This window comes from Bipolaris victoriae, assembly GCF_000527765.1.
Source record: "Bipolaris victoriae FI3 unplaced genomic scaffold scaffold_12, whole genome shotgun sequence".
NCBI classification, from domain to species: domain Eukaryota; kingdom Fungi; phylum Ascomycota; class Dothideomycetes; order Pleosporales; family Pleosporaceae; genus Bipolaris; species Bipolaris victoriae.
The window spans coordinates 237,430-255,316 of record NW_014575380.1 but is presented as its reverse complement, the minus strand read 5'-3'; the positions used below and the strand labels follow the sequence as shown (position 1 = coordinate 255,316).

Genomic DNA, 17,887 nt, shown 5'->3' with positions numbered 1-17,887 from the left:
GCATATAAATTTAGTTACATTCCTTTTTGTGGGGATTGTATGGATCTTATTTGGTAGTGTGGAGAATCTGTGGAGGTTGTGGGCTTCTGGTAATAAACCGGGGGTCTGGTAATCTACTAAAACGGTAGCATGCATACCTTGATTAGGTGTAGTTATCTAGTTTGCAGACTGGTACTAAGAGACATAAAGGACGTATTTCAAAATGTAAGTTTGATAGCAACTGCTAAAATGATATATTGGATTGAAGAAAATCTATCCGGGGTATTGAACAATTACAACGAAATCTATCTAGCGTCATCGTCATTTCCGAGTTCGGCATATTCATATGCTTCTTCTCAACTCCGTGTACTCATCAATGAGGGCTGAGTAGCCCCTGCATGAACCGTGCTGGATGGCCACCGCGAATCTACGCATGTCATCCCTTACTCTTCACGACCACGCCTGCGGTTGTTATCAATAAACACCTTCTTGAATCTGAAATGGCACAGATCCTTCGTAACTTCCCAAGAACTCTTCATATTCTCCTTGACAAGTTGTCGGGTTGGCTTCTGGAATAGTTGATCGATTTCCTCAAGAGTGAGATCCTTCGTCTCAGGCATAAAGAAGATCTGGTAGAACCATCCGACAACGGCGATGCCACCAAAGAATCCAATTGTAAGACCTGTCTTGGTAAAGGCTTCTTGCATGCCAGTGAAGTTGTAGGTGATGATGAAGGAGGAGAGGAACAGCCATGCAGTCGAGGTAGTCATTCCGTAGGACCGGAGGTATGTAGGGTAGACCTCAGATGGAACGACCCAAGTGAGTGCGGCGTAGGAACCGAAGAACAACATGTACAGGACCAGACCGGTAAAGTAGATAGCGAGTTTGCCGCTGAGATCAGTGATCTGGTAGGAGACACCGACCAGGACGAGACCAACGAGGAAGCCAGGCAGCATAGAAATAGCCCAGAAACGACGTCCACAGGTTTCCATGAGGAATATAGCGGGGATTGTGCCGAGCAAAAGCGAACCTCCACCAACAAGCGAAACGTACGTGGAATCGTAGGTATTAAAGCCCATTTGCGACATCAAAACTCCGAGGTAGTACAAAATTGCATTGACACCCGTAAACTGACCCAAAAACACCATTATGTTTGCGTAAATAATGGCGCGTCGTGGTCGTGCTTTGGTAAAAAAGTCCATCCATGGGAAACGGTTGGTGCGTTGAGCGACCACCTCAGCCTCCTCCATCTCGGTGCTGACTTTCATAACGAAGAATTCTTCACGTGCCTCATGTGTAGCAATTCCGCGGATACGCTTCCACACCTTGAAGGACTCAAGAGGCTTCTTCTTGTGCATCAGGTACCGGGGGCTTTCCGGCATGAAGAGAATACCAATGCCCATGATGGTGGAGAAAACGAGCGAGGAACCGAGAATATAGCGCCAGTTTCCTGGAACTTTGATGAACATGGCAGCGACGGCATAGCCAAGAACTTCTCCTAGCGCGATATTGAATTGATACAGCGAGACAATGTTACCACGCATTCTGCTCTCGACGGTTTCGGCGACATAGACAGGGACGGTACCTCCTTCGAGACCGACACCAGCTCCGAGGATGACACGGGCGGCAACAATCATTCCGTAGTTCATGGCTCCAGCTTCGAGAGCGCCGCCAATGGTGTAGAGAATGCAGGAGATGATGATGGCCCAGCGGCGACCAAAGTATTCATTGCATGGCGAGATGAGCAAAGCACCAGCGACAGCTAGATGAGTTTAGTACGAGTTTCGACAATAGAATTTGTTTTTGAAAACGTACCACCTAGAGGCATGCCAGAGTTGACCAGCGAATTTTGTTGATCCGTAAGACCCAAGTCATGGGGAAGCGTCAAATTGGCACCAGAAATAAGCGACTGATCGAGACCAGAGAGCAGACCACCCATGGACGCAAAAACAATAAGCATCCATGTGAAGTGCTTGGGGTTCTTGAATTCGAGGTCGAAAAAACCCTTCTTGTAATTGGCCTGCTCAAGTTGCTTTGAAAGATCCTGGATTAAATTCTCGGATTCCCATCCTCGTGCATCTTCAAGCTGCTCTGTCCGGGCCTTTGGTGCAGAGTAATCGGGTGCAGGAGCAACTTGAATGTTGTCGTTCTTTTCAGTTTGGAACTGTGGGTCTGCCGACTTGTTGCCAACATCGGCCATCTTTGTGTCCTTCTCATCCATGATGGGCAGTGATCAGCGAAGGAGAGGGCGTTCAAAAGAGGGGAGAAGAGAGGCAGCAGGATCACGAGTAATCTCTCGCACACAAAAAAAAGGCACCATCCAGTGCATATCTCCTCCCTTTATAAACCCCAGTGGAGAAGATCGGTGCCCATGGAGAAGTCCCCATGGTCCTCCTCATACGGCTGGAGTGACGTAATGTGGAGTCTCCATGGCACAGAGACAGCAAATTTTCTGGCTTGCGCGCATAGCGATACCGGGCCCCCTGCCAAAACAGTAAGCGCGAGTCTAAAGCCGGTTGTTGCAGGTTTGCCAATCGTCGTCCAGTAGTAGTAGAGATGGGCGTTGATAGACAAGCATCGGTCCGACGTCTTGGTGGAGCTTGGCTGCAAAGAAGCTTCTAGCGCCCCACATGAGGCTCTGCGATCCAACAAAGTTTTCGCCCGAGATATCCACCGATTGCACAAGAGGCAGGGTGTGCGTGTCCCCTCGTCTCGAACGTCATTCCCCGTGGAGTTTTGTTGGAGATTCCTGAGCTCGTGCAAGCAAAACCCCGCAAAGCTGGACATACAGTAGGTAAAGATAAGCATCGGGTAACATGCGGGAGTGGCGGACAACTAGCCTTTGCAACCAGTTCTCAACACCGTTCAACTGCCGGAGCCTCGACCGGCTTTACTTCAGTCAAAGCGTCAAAGCCATGACGTCGTTACGCCATTGGATGCGTCAACAAGCGGTGCGAATTGCCAAAAAGTAGCAACCCAGTTTGACGCACGTATCACCATCGGAATCGGAGGGCGGAGGAAACCCTGGTCAGTGAGGCTCTCTTCCTGGTTTACCACCGGGGTTTCGGCGCCCATACCGTTTATGGACGCAGCCGTAGAGAACGGGGGAAGGGAGTGTACCTAGCTCCAGTACACCGTCCGACATGTTCCGCTCCAGCCTCGCCTCCCCCAGCCTGGAGGCCTTGCAACAGTGCCGCTAGGCCCACTCTCCAGAAACCCCAGGGGCACCAGAGCCATGTGTTGGGACCACCTCGGGTAGAACCGGCCATGGAGTATGGAGAAACGAACGTATAGCATCCGACATTCTGTGAAGATCAAGGTGAGACAGTGGTCATCGGCGGCAGGATGAGCACCGTTACGAGTCAATTTCTACAGCTCCACCACCCATCAACATGAGTTGTACAGACCTCGACATGGGGCCACGCCCCACTATCGTCGAAGTCCAAGGTGCACCAACACACGAGCTACGAACAAGCACAAAGATCACAGCGCCAAAACCTCGGAACTGGGATTTGGTTCCCATTCAAACACACACCTACTAACTGCACGAATCGTCTTCACGAGTCAAGAAATACCGCTCACACATGTCCGATCTACTAGTTTCCTATTCCTTCCGTTACTATGTGCAGCTCCACCATGAAGTGGTACTCACTAACATCGGTCCATGACTCAGATATTGAGCGAGAGAATCATAACGATATTAGTTACTTCTGCAATGACTTCATTGGACGCGAGCGAAAAAAAAAGGACAAATAACCCCCACTATCATTTCTTGGGCTTAAGTGAGGTGGGCCACCTTGCTTCTAAACAAAACTTTACACCTAGACCAGAGGGCTTGTACGAATGGTTACAAGAGACGATAGTGCTGTTGACGATGAACAGAGTACATTCATTTCCTTTGTTCAAAGTACCACGCAGTGAATCAATGTATTCACAAATCCCATTTGGAAGGTCCCCAGACGGAACAATAAAGAGATGCGTACTTTACATTCACAGGGTCAAGCTACCACCGTAAACCCCGCCATCACATACACCGACAACATCGCCGACAAGGCACGCAATATTGCATCAGCAGACTATCTATTTCATTCATCAAAAGTCGCTATACATTCATGCACGCTAAATACCCAACAAACACAACCATAGTCATCTCAGGTCTTCTCATCCTCAAACAACGCCATCACCACCCAAACCCCCCGTTAGGCCCTTCATTCTTCTCCCCAGCAAATCATCCTCTGAAGCCAAGCTGACTAGACTCTTTCTTCTACCACGCTCACTCTTCCTTACTCTGCCCCTACCCCTTACATTCAAATCTCGTTCCTTTGCAGACTGGTTATTCTGCGGACTTCTCTTTCCCTTGTTCAGCACCGTCATTTCCAGCGGCCTATCCTCATCAATCGAGCTCGCAGTCCCCGTCCGACGATGGTGTCGCCCCCGTTGTGGCGATGTAAGCCCATCAATCGCATCCGCCAGCCCCACAGTACCGAAATAATCGCCTCCTCTCTCGCCTGGCCGTCTGACTGAAGCAAGCGGCGTGTACATGGGCGTTTCCAGCTCACCCTTTTCGGCATCTGCGTCAAAAGCCTCAGTAATCCATTTGCCGCAGCGATGGATGTACTTCCAGCCCTCAGGGAATACGCCTACGAATTGCAAGAAGCCGTGGCTGATGCCCGGGATGAGATCGACATTCACCCAGTTCTCTTCGTCGAACTCGCCACGAGCCCAGTCGAGACCGAGGTCTTTTGCTGCCACCCATTCGGCGCGCTTGGCCTGTCGTAGACGTCCGGCAAAGATGACTGTGTCGTCGACAAGTGGGTCGCGCTCACCGGTCAACATCCAGCACTTGGGGAATTTTGCTAGGAGAGACTCTGGTGCAAGCAACGGTGAAAGAAGAAAGTCGGTGCTAAAGTCTGGACGGTGATGTGGGCCTATGTACAGGATGATCATGGCACGCATCATTTCCGGTGTCAGAATGCGGTCGTTGAAGTATGAAATCATACTCGATGTTGCGAGACGGGTTTTAATGGTGGTTGTAGGAGGTGCTGGTTGCGGTGCACCTGGGGTAGGTGGCTGAGTCGCTAATGGCGTAGGTGGCATACTGTTGGTGCTTGCTGATGTTACCTGACCGGCGGCAGTGTTACCATTAGCGGCGGTATTGCTCGTATCGATACGAGGAAGGGAGTGGCTGTCTATGCCAGTATGGGCAGCAGAAAGCCTGATCATCGTCTGGGCAGATTTGAGGGTGCGGGTGGAAGTTGCATTTGCACCATTGGTTATGCTTGGTTTCTTGGTATCATCATCGCTGTCCGTATCAGACCCATAAGGAGTGTTTGGCGCAAGGTGTCGGTAGTCGTCACTCTTATGTCGAAGAATGGGCCGATTTGTCTTCCTTACCCTTCGGTCGCGGATAAGGGCCATCTGCTCGTCAGACATCCAGTTTCCGATGTTCATGTCCAGCGCCGGATAGACCAGCACTACGCCAACAGGGGGTGGTAGAGCGCGCTCGCCCTGCCATCTTCGCGTTTCCGTCGATCCACTTTGTAGGACCATGAGCACCATACCCACAGCCAAGTTACCGCCTGCCGAATCACCACAAACGACAACTTTGGGTTCGACTTCTCCCGATAGTCCCATACATGTCCCCCTCGAAGCCATGATCATATGATAGACATCATAGCACTCATTAAGCGCATATGGATACGGATGTTCAGGTGCCTTTTTGTAGTCCAGACTTAGCACGGGCAGACCGGTCTTACCAGCCCATCCCATGAGCTTATCATCGTGGTTCCTTGGATCCATAGCAACGAAGCCCCCACCAGGTATATCCAGCACAATCTTATCGTGCTTCTTGAGCGCGCTTCGTGGGCCGTTGAAATACAACCACGCAGTCACAGGCTCTTTGTACGAGCTTGCCCTTGGTCGTGGTATCCTGATTTTGCGCGGCGGGTAAACCATCAACCTCGGGCGCATCAAGCTGGTCAAGGCGCCAAGATACGGCGTCGTTCCTTTGTTCCACGCGACACGGAGGTGATCGACGGTGAGAGTAGCCCTAATCTTTCTCACCTTCTCGTCGGCCTGCTCCGCGCATATCATATAGTATATGCTAAACACAATCGACAGGAAGTCCCTCAGGCCTTTTCGCTTGATACGCATGGCGGACCAGAAGCCTGCATCCAGCGCCGTTGTAACCCATGTTGCGCGGAAGTAGGAGCGCGAGTAGAGACTTGCGAGTGGCTCGGGGCACTCGAGGCCGACGAGCTTGCCAAAGTTGCGAGCGACGTAGAGGTAGAGGAGCGTTACGAGGACCGATTGCCACACAGTCAGCTTCCTGGAGAGAAGGGCGGAAATACGGCGGACAATTGGGGGGCCATGGCGGTCGCCTCTGGAAAGGGAGGATTGTAAGCATGTGTTGTTTGTAAAACCACGTGAGTGCTTTACCTGTAGAGATAAAAGGACCAGAAAGATACTACTGCTAGCACTTGGATCTTTCGAAATTGCACTGACGGCCGCCCGAGTACATGATCTATCATGGCGCAAGCTCGTTCACTCTCGCTCGCACGGCGCTTCCCTTTTACAAAGCGCACTCGGATATTCTTATTCTGAACCTGTCAAACAAAGAGCTTGCCTCGTTCAGCGTCATGAAAGGCGTCAGAGTCGGGTCTCCACGGTTGTTGTTGCAGCGGCCAAGTCTTGCGTGAGCATGTGTGAATGCCAGAAATGTGGGAATCCGGGGTATGTTGCGGGCAGCACAACCTGGGGTAATAAAAGATGGGGAGGGAAGGGATTGTAACTACAACTAGTTGAGATCGGGGACGAAGGAGAGATGGGACAAAGACGGGCATGCTTTCAGCCCTTGGTCATCCATGTTTCTGAATAGGCGTCAAGGCCGTCGACAAGCGCGGCGCATTTGCTGCATGAGGCTCTGTGGTTGGGTGAGGGTTCGGCATGTGACAAGCTGTTGTGGATGCGTGCGTGCCATGTGAAAGCTGCGCTATGACATGTTCTCGGCTTTGGCAACAGTTTGTCCGAGGACTCGCGTCATATGCATGCCGGCGGGAGCCTTAGTCCGCCAGCCACGGCATTCCCCAGATCTCCATGTTCTTTTGTCTGCTGATTGCTATTTGTAGTAAGCAAAAGCACGTGAACTGAGTTTTAGCTATGCGACGAGTTGTATTAATATGGCATAGTATGCAACTGCTATGACAGGCAGAGGTACGAGAGGTTTGGAAATAGTAATGAACAAAGCGTGCGACGGAAACCCGTCATATATATAGTATATACCATGACTGTAGAAATTCCGGAGTATTATTAAAAGAATAGGCATAGTAGTAAGACCGCCAAAACACCCCGAATCGCGTGCCAAGCTATGTACCATGAATGGGTTAAACACCTTGTGCGCAGCCCCAATTTAGGCCCCGTCACAAATGCGTCACAACCCTGACAGGGGGGCTTGCAACCAATGATCTCTTCAAAACCAGAGAAGCACTGTAACAAAGAATAGAAGAGGGATAGAAAGAAAAGAAAAAAAACATCCATCGTGCCTCACCAAACCTTATCTTCTACAAATGAAATCGTTGTCCGTACGTAGTATACGTAGGTCCAAGCAAGCAATCTTTACCTGATAGCCTTGATGCACTCCCCAACCTCAAACCCAACCCTCCTCAAATCGGGCTCGGTAAACTTCCCTTCCTTCTCCTTGAACACAGTGTAGCACCTGCTAGGATCGTCCATTTCAGGCTTTTGCCCGATCTGACCCTCCTTGGCATCGTAGCTCTTGACATACAGGGTGAGATCCGGGCCCACGGTTCCCCGCCAGAGCGTAGCCATCCACTGCCAATGATCCATTGCGCTATACGCGTCTTGAATGGGGATGCGGGACGCGTATGCGACAGATGCATGGAGTTGGAAGGTAGGTAGGATGATGACGGGCTTTAGGGTCGCAGCGGGTGAGTCGCATAGCATTGCGGAGTCTTTGCGCGAGGTGGTGGTGTTGGTAGAAGCATCTTTGTCCGACATGATATCTTGACAAGGGGAAGCGGCGGAAGAAGTAGTGGTGATATACTCAATCATCTCTTTGCTCTTGCCATGCCACTCCTTGATCAAGTCGAGATAATCGTCGAAAGTAACATCCTTGCCATCGTTGCCAGGAACTCTTGGTGGCTCGTTGATTTGGGGCTTGAACTCGCCTTGTTTGGCAAGGTGCTCGTTGAGCCATTCTGAAAGCTCCTTGACCGCAGCCAGATCGTCACCTTCGATAGCGATAATGGCGCCACGGCCTTCTTTACCAGATGGCATTCCCTCCCTGAGCTCCTTGTACGGAGGGGTTATGCGGCCAAGAAGCTTGATCTTGTTTCCGTACGCGTAGGCACTAAGAACTTCTTCTACGCTTTTAGGGCTGGAGCTGTGAGACGACGGTCCCACCTCCACTATCGAGAGCCTTCCATCACGAGGTGTGCGGGGAGGCGGCATGGTCGCGCTGTTCGGGGGCGAATACCGTATCTGAATGGGAGGTAAAGATTCGCGCCTGGCATACTGTGTCGAGGGAAAGTAGGGCCCATCTGCTCTGAGGCCGAGGGCAGGGTGTGGGTGTCCATATTCAAACCTTCGTTTCTTGTTCGGTGTAGAAGGGCTCGGGGCTGCTGAGTCGTCGCGTATCCCCGAAGTGACTCTCAATTTGAGGTGGTTGAGATTCGGAGGACCGTGACCCCGTGGGTGAACAGGTGACTCCATGCTAAGGTTGCTGATCACTGGTAGGTAGCGAGTTGTTGGTGTGATGCCTTCAGTGATATTAGGAGGGGGCAACATAGGGATACCAGAAGGGTCAAGACATGGACTAGTAGGCGTCTTGATACTGCGACCGCCACACCGTTGACAACGATATTTGTCAACAGTGGTATGCTGGCCAAAAGGATTCAGAGGCGATGGACCGGATTTGCCTATTCGACGCGGCTGATATCGGTAATCAGGATACTGTTCCTGGTGCCTAGCTTTCTCCTCCTAAACAGCATCAACATGAAGATCTGTAACAAGAAAAAGTTGCAATACTAACCTGTGCGAGGTCTTGCCAGATCTTCTTGCGCTCTTCAGGTTCAGTCTTCCACTGTTCACCAATGATCTTGGAAATGTCAGGGTTGTTGAGACCAGGGTTGCGTGAAATGATAGCCTGCTGGTGGTGCTGCCGATAGAGGATAAATGCTGTAAAGGGTGGTCAGCAGACTGCGCAAGCATCTTCTACAAACAAAGCAGTATTCTTTGTTCTGACTCGGACTCCGGATTATGACGATATAGTTGGAAGATAGACCGCTGCGAGACAAAGAGACATCTAAAACCCACCATTCCTGGGCCGGGGTATCTTTGGTTCTGGCTGACAGAGACAGACGTGGCCTACGAAGTCCGGAGACCCAGCAGTTGTTGATGTGGCACTCGGAGGTGGCTTCTCATCTGTCGGACTGCCAGATTCCTCGCTCTCAGATGCTTCCACAAGGCAAGCATGCCTTTTCCTTGTAGACCGAGGAGACGATGTGCCAGTCGGTGATGGATCGTCCTCGTAGTTGCGCTCGGTGGTAAGATTAGGTATTGAATTGGAGCGTGTCTCTTGGATCCGATTACTCTTGCGCAAACTCTGTGGGGGCTTCGCGGCATCTATAGGGGACTGTGGACAAATATGTTCCGTTTGCATTGTGGATTTGACGTAGCGCCTTGGAATGTTGAAGAAAGTCGCGGCGGAGAGTGGAAGTGAAGACGGAGGAGGTGAAGTCCGAACAATCGGTGGCAGCACTAGACTTGCTAACATTTTTTGGGTATTAACAACAAGATAGCTACGCTAATGAGCCTCCTCAAGGAAAGCCACGATTCATTGTCCCGCTTCTCAATGAGTACGGAGGCAACGAATTGGATCGACTACGCAATATTCCAGGTTTCTTTAAATGCACTATGCGACATGCGGACGCGTAGCCGTTCCGATTCAGTAAGATGATTGTTCCAGTCAAATGTAGTTGACCTCTGTTGGGAGTTTCTTTGTTCTCCAATGTCCAAAAGCGGCAAAGGCCCTGTCCACCAATTCGCGAGACATCGCGGCACGCCTGCAGCCGCCATGCAAGGGATGATAACAATGTAACACGCTCTTTGTCGGTAATTACCAAGTGACGCGGTCTCGGGAGATGCACAGAGATACTGCATATCGAGCCAACACACTATGCTACAAGCGGAGTGCAATATGTGCAGTGTCGCTGAGTATCAAGCACCGTTGTAGGGGCTTGGTCAAGTTTTAAAAAAGTGTCTTTAATGTCAATCCCTGGGACCCGGGACGCACCCCGAGATAAGACGGTTTTGCACTTCGGACCCTCGGAAAAGCAAACGCCAAACAATAAAACCGTATTTAATATACATAAGTCTGTACTACTACTAATTTAGCAGAGCAACCTCTAATTAAGCTTTCTTCGAACTTAAATATATCGCTAATTCTTTTCCTTAAGGGAATTTGTTTCCTCTTTACGATTAAACCTCTACCTAAAGGTAATTTTATATTTTTATCATATATCTAGATATCTACAAAAGCAGCGCAAACGTAAAAGAATCACAACAAGCAGTTCACTATAGACGCAAGGTACTTCAAACGCATGGCAGCTCTCTCTCTAGCTATTCCTCGCTATCGCATTCACTACGCTTAACCCTAGTTCAGTGTCTGGGCCAGCTGCTCCACAGAGGCCTGACAGGTATGCTGAAACCTTCTACAGGTAGTTTAACGTGCGTTCCCGGCACGTAAGGGACGGGCGTTATTTACAGAATGTTGGAGTATTTGGTATGAGTTCATTTGATTAGATAATGTTCCTCTTCCAAAGTTTAGCTATTTCATGAAGGAAACATTAGGATACTCTTTTTAAGAAAACAATGTGGAATATCATTGCTGGGTTCAGATTTGACCCATTTGGTGCCCAACTACTATATTAGTAAATCAACATAGTGCAAATATTAAGCAACACCAACTAGCCTTTAGAATTATTAGCGAAGGCTGTTCTTTTTATTAAGATCTGGATATGAAACATTCGCTTCAGTTAAGATTAGGGGGATATATTTCTGGTGGATTCTGTGCATAGCGAACTATTAGGCCGGGATACATTACTTCTCCGGGTAGGACGCAGTTCTAAAGTGAATAAATGGTTAATTTATATAATTCTATTAAAAGAAGTATTTTCTACTAAAATGAATTAATTAGATAACTTTACTTATGTAGAAACAATCCACTCCTGTAAAAAGAGCTAGAGCAGCCAATATTCTGATCTTATAATGTATCTTCAATCATAGTTAAAGAGATTTTAGGTCAACAATATTTAATAAGGTCGTTAGAGATACAAACTTGGATTACTAAATGACTTTGTAGATATAAGTCTTGGGGACACTTTATATCTGTCTTTTTTTCGAAGCCCCTATTAACTGGAACATACTACATATACGCTATGGTCTATAATCGGGTAATCAAAGGTTATTCATTTTCTTCAAGGTTCTAAATACGAGAAAAATGTCCAGTTATGTTCAAAGTTGACTCATCTAATACCCGTTACAGAGAGGTAAACATCAACGGCGGTGTAACACTGACTAGAAAGAAAACTCTAATTAATTGTAGACCAGGGGAGGGCCGATACAGGTACAATGCCGCTGTATTATTTCTTAGTATAGCGACGGCATCGGCGTCTTCATGTAGCGCAAACAGCGCTGGCAGCCAAGGTCGCGTTGCGCTCGGAAGACTACGATCGCTTGATCTCAAAGTATCTCCCGTCTGTCTCGAAACGGGGTGCATCTTGTGTCTTAGGAATGAACGTTGATACAGCTTGCTAGTATCCGGGAGGAAATTTGAGTGTGAAGTGTTCAGCCTCTTGTTTCTCAGGTTTCTCCTTGTCGTCGGAGCCCTGCGTCTGTTGCTCCCGGTCCACAGATTGGTTTCCGCGGATGAGGCTGACGGCTTGATTCCCTATTAGTGCGTGGGCCGGACCGCTGAGTTGAACGTCATCCCTTTTATTTGGTCAGCTTGAGACAGTGCGTTTGTGTTGTGAGTGACCCACCAAAATAGGTGCTCAGCTGGCGTGGAGCATTTTTGAACGTCGGATGCTTGCAGACTGCCCGCACTTCCCCGCTGCGAAGCTAGACATGGTTGCTCAATGTGTTCAAAAAGAGGCGTTTGTTTGCCAACACCAAACGCATCCGAGAGTTGTTTCGAGTGAAGTTGCTTGGCCCGGACCTCTTGCATGATCGCCTCGTTCGCCTCTGGCATGTACACTATACCGTTCTTCCAATTCTTCGCAGTCCGATGCAAAACCAGATTCCAATAAGACCACAAGAAGATGAGTCGGTGCTGATTCTCCGCGAATTGGGCCTCGCGCATAGCTTTCTTCTTCATCTGGAACCGAGGTAGGAAACTAACGTCAATCATCTTCGGGATGACGACCTTGGGTGGGAAAGGGGCGTCTGCAGCCAACACATCAAGTTGGTGAAATAATGATGTGATGCTCTTATCAATTGCGTACATTGCAATACTCTTCTCCAGTGTCGAGTACTCCAGAAGGTCCCAGAGGCCAAAGTAGACTGCGAAGAATGTCCACTCATCCTCTTTACGTAGGCGTTGCGGGATGAGCTGTCTTCCTTTGTTATATGCGACAAACTGCTCCACTTGTGCCTTGAAGTCAAACGACATGACAGCGCTACTGTTGCTTTCTGAGCCCATGGCTTCCACATAGACTGCAGCGTCAACCAAAGCACCAGTCTGTGCCCCATCAGCCGCCGTTGGCACTGAATGTGCGAAGTTGTCAACAGTGTCACATTCGAGCTATAGTTTGTGTCAGGCCACGACTTCTTCAGAACATGTGGCACTTACCTCTTTGCATAATGTCTCTACCCACAAATCGCCTCGATCCGCGTCGCGAGCAACGATAGCAGATAACGCTGGCGACGAGACACGGTAACTGCCAGTGTCGGACCAATCATTGCCAAACACCACGATGCGATGCGCACTTCCACGCCATACGGTATGTACAGTTTCCTCAAAGCCGGCTGAGTTCATCCAAGTGATGTACAAAATCGTGAAAATAACAAGGGCAGCACATACGTGCAGCCTTGACACGAACCGCATTGTGTCGCCGATCAACCCCTGGAAGTAGATGAGAGACCGAGGCAGTAGGGTATTGACGATGCGAGGTGTCTAAGGAGATCCAGGTCGAAGACAATGTTTTGTCGAGAGATAGGCTGCTGTACGCGGCAATAAGCAACGCCATTGCAGCCAGCGAGCAAGCAGCATGACGCGTCGGTGCAGAACGAGTCTTGCTGTGGATATCGACCCCGGACGAACAGGGGTCACAAGCACGATCCTACAACCAAAAGTGGGCATGTGTCGCGTGTGTAGCAACAGTCTCAGCGCTACCAAGGCATGCTTGCTGTCAGTCAATGAACATGCTCACAGCCTGGGCGATTCGCCACCCACCCCTGTTCTCAGATCAGACTCCTGAGCCATTGCTAATGCTCCAATACCATGTATAGACGTTGTGCGCTTCAGGCCACAATCAATAGGACATCGGTAGCTTGCACGCGTGGTTGGTGCGGGTTACTCGGCATCAAGGCCCACTTTGTGGCGTAATCTGTGGGGCGTACGCCTTGAATCCTTACGTATATATCCATAACGGGCAGAGATGAGTGGAGGAAACACCATGCGAAGCCACTTATGCCAGGCACGCTACGCTGCTAAAACTCAATGCGCCATCCTGTCTGCTGTGCAAGACCCGGTTAGCCATAACGCCAGCCATCACCCCGCTTGTACCGTTCGCTCTTCACTGAACTTCAGAATCGAAAACCTTTTCATAAGGAAATCTCGCGTTGCTCCCGCATCACCAATCCATTGTGCAACCACAAATGCCTTTTCCGCCCACCTCTTGGCCTTTTCATCGTCCTCCTGCACATAGTAGTCGATTGCGCGATTGAATGCGGTGGTCGCTAGCCACTCCAACTCCGTCTTGGGATAGCGCTCGGTTTCCTTGGTCATCTTGTTAGCCAAGTCTGCAGTATCTTCATCTCTGCATGATCTCAAAGTACTGGTGGCATGCCTAACATTAGGGTGGTAGTGATAGGCTATTATCGCAACGGGTGCAGAAGAGTATAGTGACAGTACTAGGAAACTGGAGACTCACGCTCTGCTTTGTCGCCGCGATATGTGTAACTTGGTCAATGCATCTGAGACTAGATTCATCATCAAACGGAAGTGAGAGGCTGAAAAGGCATCGGAGCCATCGAGATAATCTTGGCATATCGCTACCTGGTTGTCGGCTAACCAGATTGACGATCTTCTGGAGAACAGATAGTACTTCTGTAGGGTTCATTAGCCTAGCTCTGACAATGTTTCTTTATAGTCGGCTCACTTTTCTGGTACTTGACGTCTAGTTCTGCCTGTACAATGCACTGATGGATGACCAAAGTAAGGTCGGCCAATGTTTCGTAATGATCTGGGTTCTTATATACCCAGCATTGATCAAAGAGCTCGTCAAGCTCATCCCATTTCCGAAGTTTTAGTGCAGCTTCAAGTTCCAACTTGACAACCTGGAAGTGTTTCGAGATTATGTCGGCTTTAGCAGACTGACCGAGCCCATTCATGGTTTCTGATACGGCGCGTCGGAAGTTCTGACTATGTTTGCGAACCTCCAAGTACTGTTGGGCCTATGCACGTCGTCATTGTCGATCTAATCTTCAGACGTACACTGAGTAAAACTTACATTTTGCTCAACATTATCCTCCGCACGCGCCAAAGTAATCCAAGTACAAGCAGCGAGAAACTCACAGAAGAGCAACCGAAGACTTAGATCGCTACTCGTGTTTGAGCTGCCTTTTTCTTTGAGTAGTTTGATGAACTAAGGGTCGTCAATATCTTCTTTTCACATGATGACGGACTGTACTGACCTCTACACAGCAATCAAGGAGCCTGATGAGGTGTGCTGGGGGCATTTCAGCACAATATTTTAGTGATAGATTATAAGAGTTCTTAGAGAACCATTGGAACTCTACATCCGTGAACAGCTCTTTGGCAGGAGTGCTTGGCCTAGTTCGAGATGCCTTGGCTTGATCACAGGCTTGCTAGTGTTAAATGAGAGTCTTTACATCAATTGTTCTCACATACCTGCTTCGAATGACTCACAAAGCTGGTCCAGAATTGCCGTATCGATTTTACCATCGTTGATGAGTTCAGATTGCAGCATACGCGTAGTTGATCTGCTAATGTAAGAAGCTGCAAGCCTTTTCGGAGTAGAAGACTGACCGCAGAAGTGCAGGTAAATGTATACCTGTTGTAGCACCATTCTGGTATTTGTCGAGAACGTTTCGTAGGGCATTGATCGCTTGTCTCTTATTTCCTGCTCTCTGGGCTTCCATCACACAAGCATAAAGAAGTGTCGCGTCCTTAGCAGAACTTCGACAGATATTATTCAAGCATTCAGCAGCTGCATAATCAGTAAAGGAAGTAATCACCGCTAATAAATCACTTACCAAAATCTGCATCTCCGCTTTGTAATGCTACCTTGTACATCAGATACCGTGTCACTGGTTCATCTCTACCAGTTTCAGTCATCCGAGCGTATGCACTCCTAGCCGCCTCGTAGTCTCGGCGAGTGAGAGCGCACTGGATGATCTTCCTACACTTTGTGAATATCTTAATAAGTAACAAAAACGATCTGTAGTACCTTGACACTTTGGCTTGATTCTGTACCCCGGCCTTCTCGAATATAGGATGAAGGCACACGTGGCACCATGCTTCGGCCATTTTGTGTTTCTCTTGACCTGCTGCTAATTCCACACACTTCCATAGTAACTGCATGTTCAGATCAATGATAGGTTCAGTAGTGGAGACATGTAGAGCCTACCGTTTGCGCGGCATGTGTAGCAGGCGCAGAGATTGGAGTTGGCAAATTTTGTGAGACGACGTCGAAGCGATCCTGCAGTTTCTCAAGTACGTTCTCAGAGAAGTTTCTAGTGGTACCAATCCAGATCCGTGTGATGATAGCTTTCTCAATCCATTGTTGATTTTCTTCTCGGAAGAGGCGTATATCTATCAAGTCATCGAGTGCCTTGATGGCTGTAGCATTGCTTCATGAAGTCAGTGATTGAATACACATGTCAGATCGAGTGCGCACTCGTGTTCATTTAGTTTTTGTATGTGATGCATGAGTCTACTAGGAATTAGCTAGATCCATGGGTATGCAAATTAACTAGGCATCGTTCGGGTCACATACGCCTTGAAATTTGTTTCACTAAGAACGATGGTACGAATCATACGTAGAAGAACTGTCATTTTTAGCAATTCGATTTTGGAAAATTCCGGGGCCTTACCATTGTAGAACTCGGTAGTATCAATCTTTTCAGTTTCGGAAAGTAACTCAAGTTTTAGCAGCAAGACTCCCATCTTATCTCCGAAGTCCTAGAACCTTCTTAGGGCCATATCAGAACAGGCGATAGATAGATCTTACAGTCTCCATTAGCTTCACCATCTGCCATGCCTTGTCTTGCTTCTCGGGTGTCTCTATTTTCATGTATGCCTGGACTAGCGCATATATCAGCTGGAGTTTCACAAGAGCTGTTCTAGATTGTACCAGTGGCTTGCATGATGCTAAGTCTCAGCTCTCCTACTTCCGGACTGAGCATCTCCAGGTCTTGTCCGTCAAAGATGTCGTGTGCTCGTTCCAGCCACCGAGACGCCAAATTGTAATCGCGCTTCGTTAAAGCACCTTTTCCGATTTCATAAAGTAGGTCTGCGAGGATTTCGGCTGTTGTGGGTGCGAGTGTTGTTATGAGCTGCTTGCATTTGATGAACAAGTGCTCTGCGGTATCCATGCGATCTTGACGCCATGCCTGTAACATAGTGAGCTATACCTAGCAACTGCAAAGGAGTTCACTTTGAACACAGCTGAGATTACTCACCAAGGTCGTTCGAACTGCAAAGTACTGAGCTCTTAAGTCATCTGCAAGCTCCTTCTCCTCTCTACGCTTATCTTCGCCTTCTTGACTCAGGACATCTTGATAGTCCGCAGCACGTTCAAGCACTTTAGTCGCTGTGGTCAACTCATCACCTTGGATACACACCCTAGCTGCTTTCAGCGCGACCTTCATAAGACGGATGCAGTTCTTGCGCTGGCGGTGTTTTGTATCGTGACCACCGGCGGAGTCGAGAAGCAAGAACGAGAAGGCGCGCAGGAGAGACAGAGTACGCTTTCGGTTAGCAGTAATATCACTGGATCGAATAGTCACATCTGTTTCGTCGCGTCGCAGTCTTATTGTCAGGTTCCATAGCTCGGTGCCAAGCCGGTCAAGCTCCTCTTGCTTCGCGAGGACTGTAGAGGAGGCTTGGAGGGGCAGGGTGCGAATATGAGACTGTAGATCATCTGCAATTGTAGTATCGTCACCGCCTTCGACCCTCTGGATGAGTGCTGTGGCGAAAGCTATGCACTGGTGAGTGCTCTATTCAATCAGCTCTGATCATTATACTCACCGAGTACTGCTTTGAGCTTATTTTCGCGCTCTGCTTTTGCTATAGACTGGAACGACGGCATGACTGCACATGGTCAATAGCACATGCGGTGTGATGAAAGAGGATGATGGGGAAGGTAGTAAGGTAGTAAGGTTGGCAGGATGTGACTCTCACTTGGAAGCTAGCTGTGCGATCACGAGGAAGGTACGGTTCACGTCCACAGCACAAGCTTTGTTTTGAAAAACAGAAAGAACTAGAATACAAGGAGCCCAAACGCATCACTAAAGTCAGATATGGATATCTTTCGCACCTGCAATCACACCACCACATATGCATGCAACCCTCCAGTCAATTAATCCATGAAACGTATGTTATGTGTCACATCATATGCGCGCAATCTCCACAACTCAGCAGCTC

At 48.9% G+C, this 17,887-nt stretch overlaps 4 protein-coding genes across 4 annotated transcripts; all 4 read right to left on the bottom strand.

Moving 5' to 3' along the window:
- Positions 1-422: 422 nt before the first annotated feature.
- On the bottom strand, positions 423-2,200 carry COCVIDRAFT_23519 (hypothetical protein; the record flags this gene model as incomplete). The annotated part of the gene is made up of 2 exons (XM_014704812.1): positions 423-1,741; positions 1,795-2,200. The coding sequence occupies 2 exons, from the start codon at positions 2,198-2,200 to the stop codon at positions 423-425; spliced, it is 1,725 nt and encodes a 574-aa protein (XP_014560298.1).
- An 807-nt stretch (positions 2,201-3,007) lies between these two features.
- On the bottom strand, positions 3,008-6,509 carry COCVIDRAFT_34605 (hypothetical protein; the record flags this gene model as incomplete). Its single annotated transcript, XM_014704886.1, has 4 exons — positions 3,008-3,099; positions 4,326-5,036; positions 5,079-6,361; positions 6,418-6,509. The coding sequence occupies 4 exons, from the start codon at positions 6,507-6,509 to the stop codon at positions 3,008-3,010; spliced, it is 2,178 nt and encodes a 725-aa protein (XP_014560372.1).
- A 1,084-nt stretch (positions 6,510-7,593) lies between these two features.
- Positions 7,594-13,102, bottom strand: COCVIDRAFT_34603 (hypothetical protein; the record flags this gene model as incomplete). The annotated part of the gene is made up of 6 exons (XM_014704885.1): positions 7,594-8,976; positions 9,029-9,174; positions 9,313-9,631; positions 11,910-11,988; positions 12,039-12,799; positions 12,848-13,102. The coding sequence occupies 6 exons, from the start codon at positions 13,100-13,102 to the stop codon at positions 7,594-7,596; spliced, it is 2,943 nt and encodes a 980-aa protein (XP_014560371.1).
- Positions 13,103-13,768: 666 nt separating this feature from the next.
- COCVIDRAFT_89663 (hypothetical protein) lies at positions 13,769-17,552 on the bottom strand (the record flags this gene model as incomplete). The annotated part of the gene is made up of 17 exons (XM_014704884.1): positions 13,769-13,996; positions 14,151-14,326; positions 14,379-14,673; positions 14,730-14,864; positions 14,914-15,083; positions 15,131-15,225; positions 15,269-15,449; positions 15,496-15,641; positions 15,690-15,817; positions 15,870-16,092; positions 16,140-16,175; positions 16,239-16,290; positions 16,336-16,423; positions 16,473-16,546; positions 16,596-16,854; positions 16,924-17,441; positions 17,492-17,552. The coding sequence occupies 17 exons, from the start codon at positions 17,550-17,552 to the stop codon at positions 13,769-13,771; spliced, it is 2,865 nt and encodes a 954-aa protein (XP_014560370.1).
- Positions 17,553-17,887: the final 335 nt, after the last annotated feature.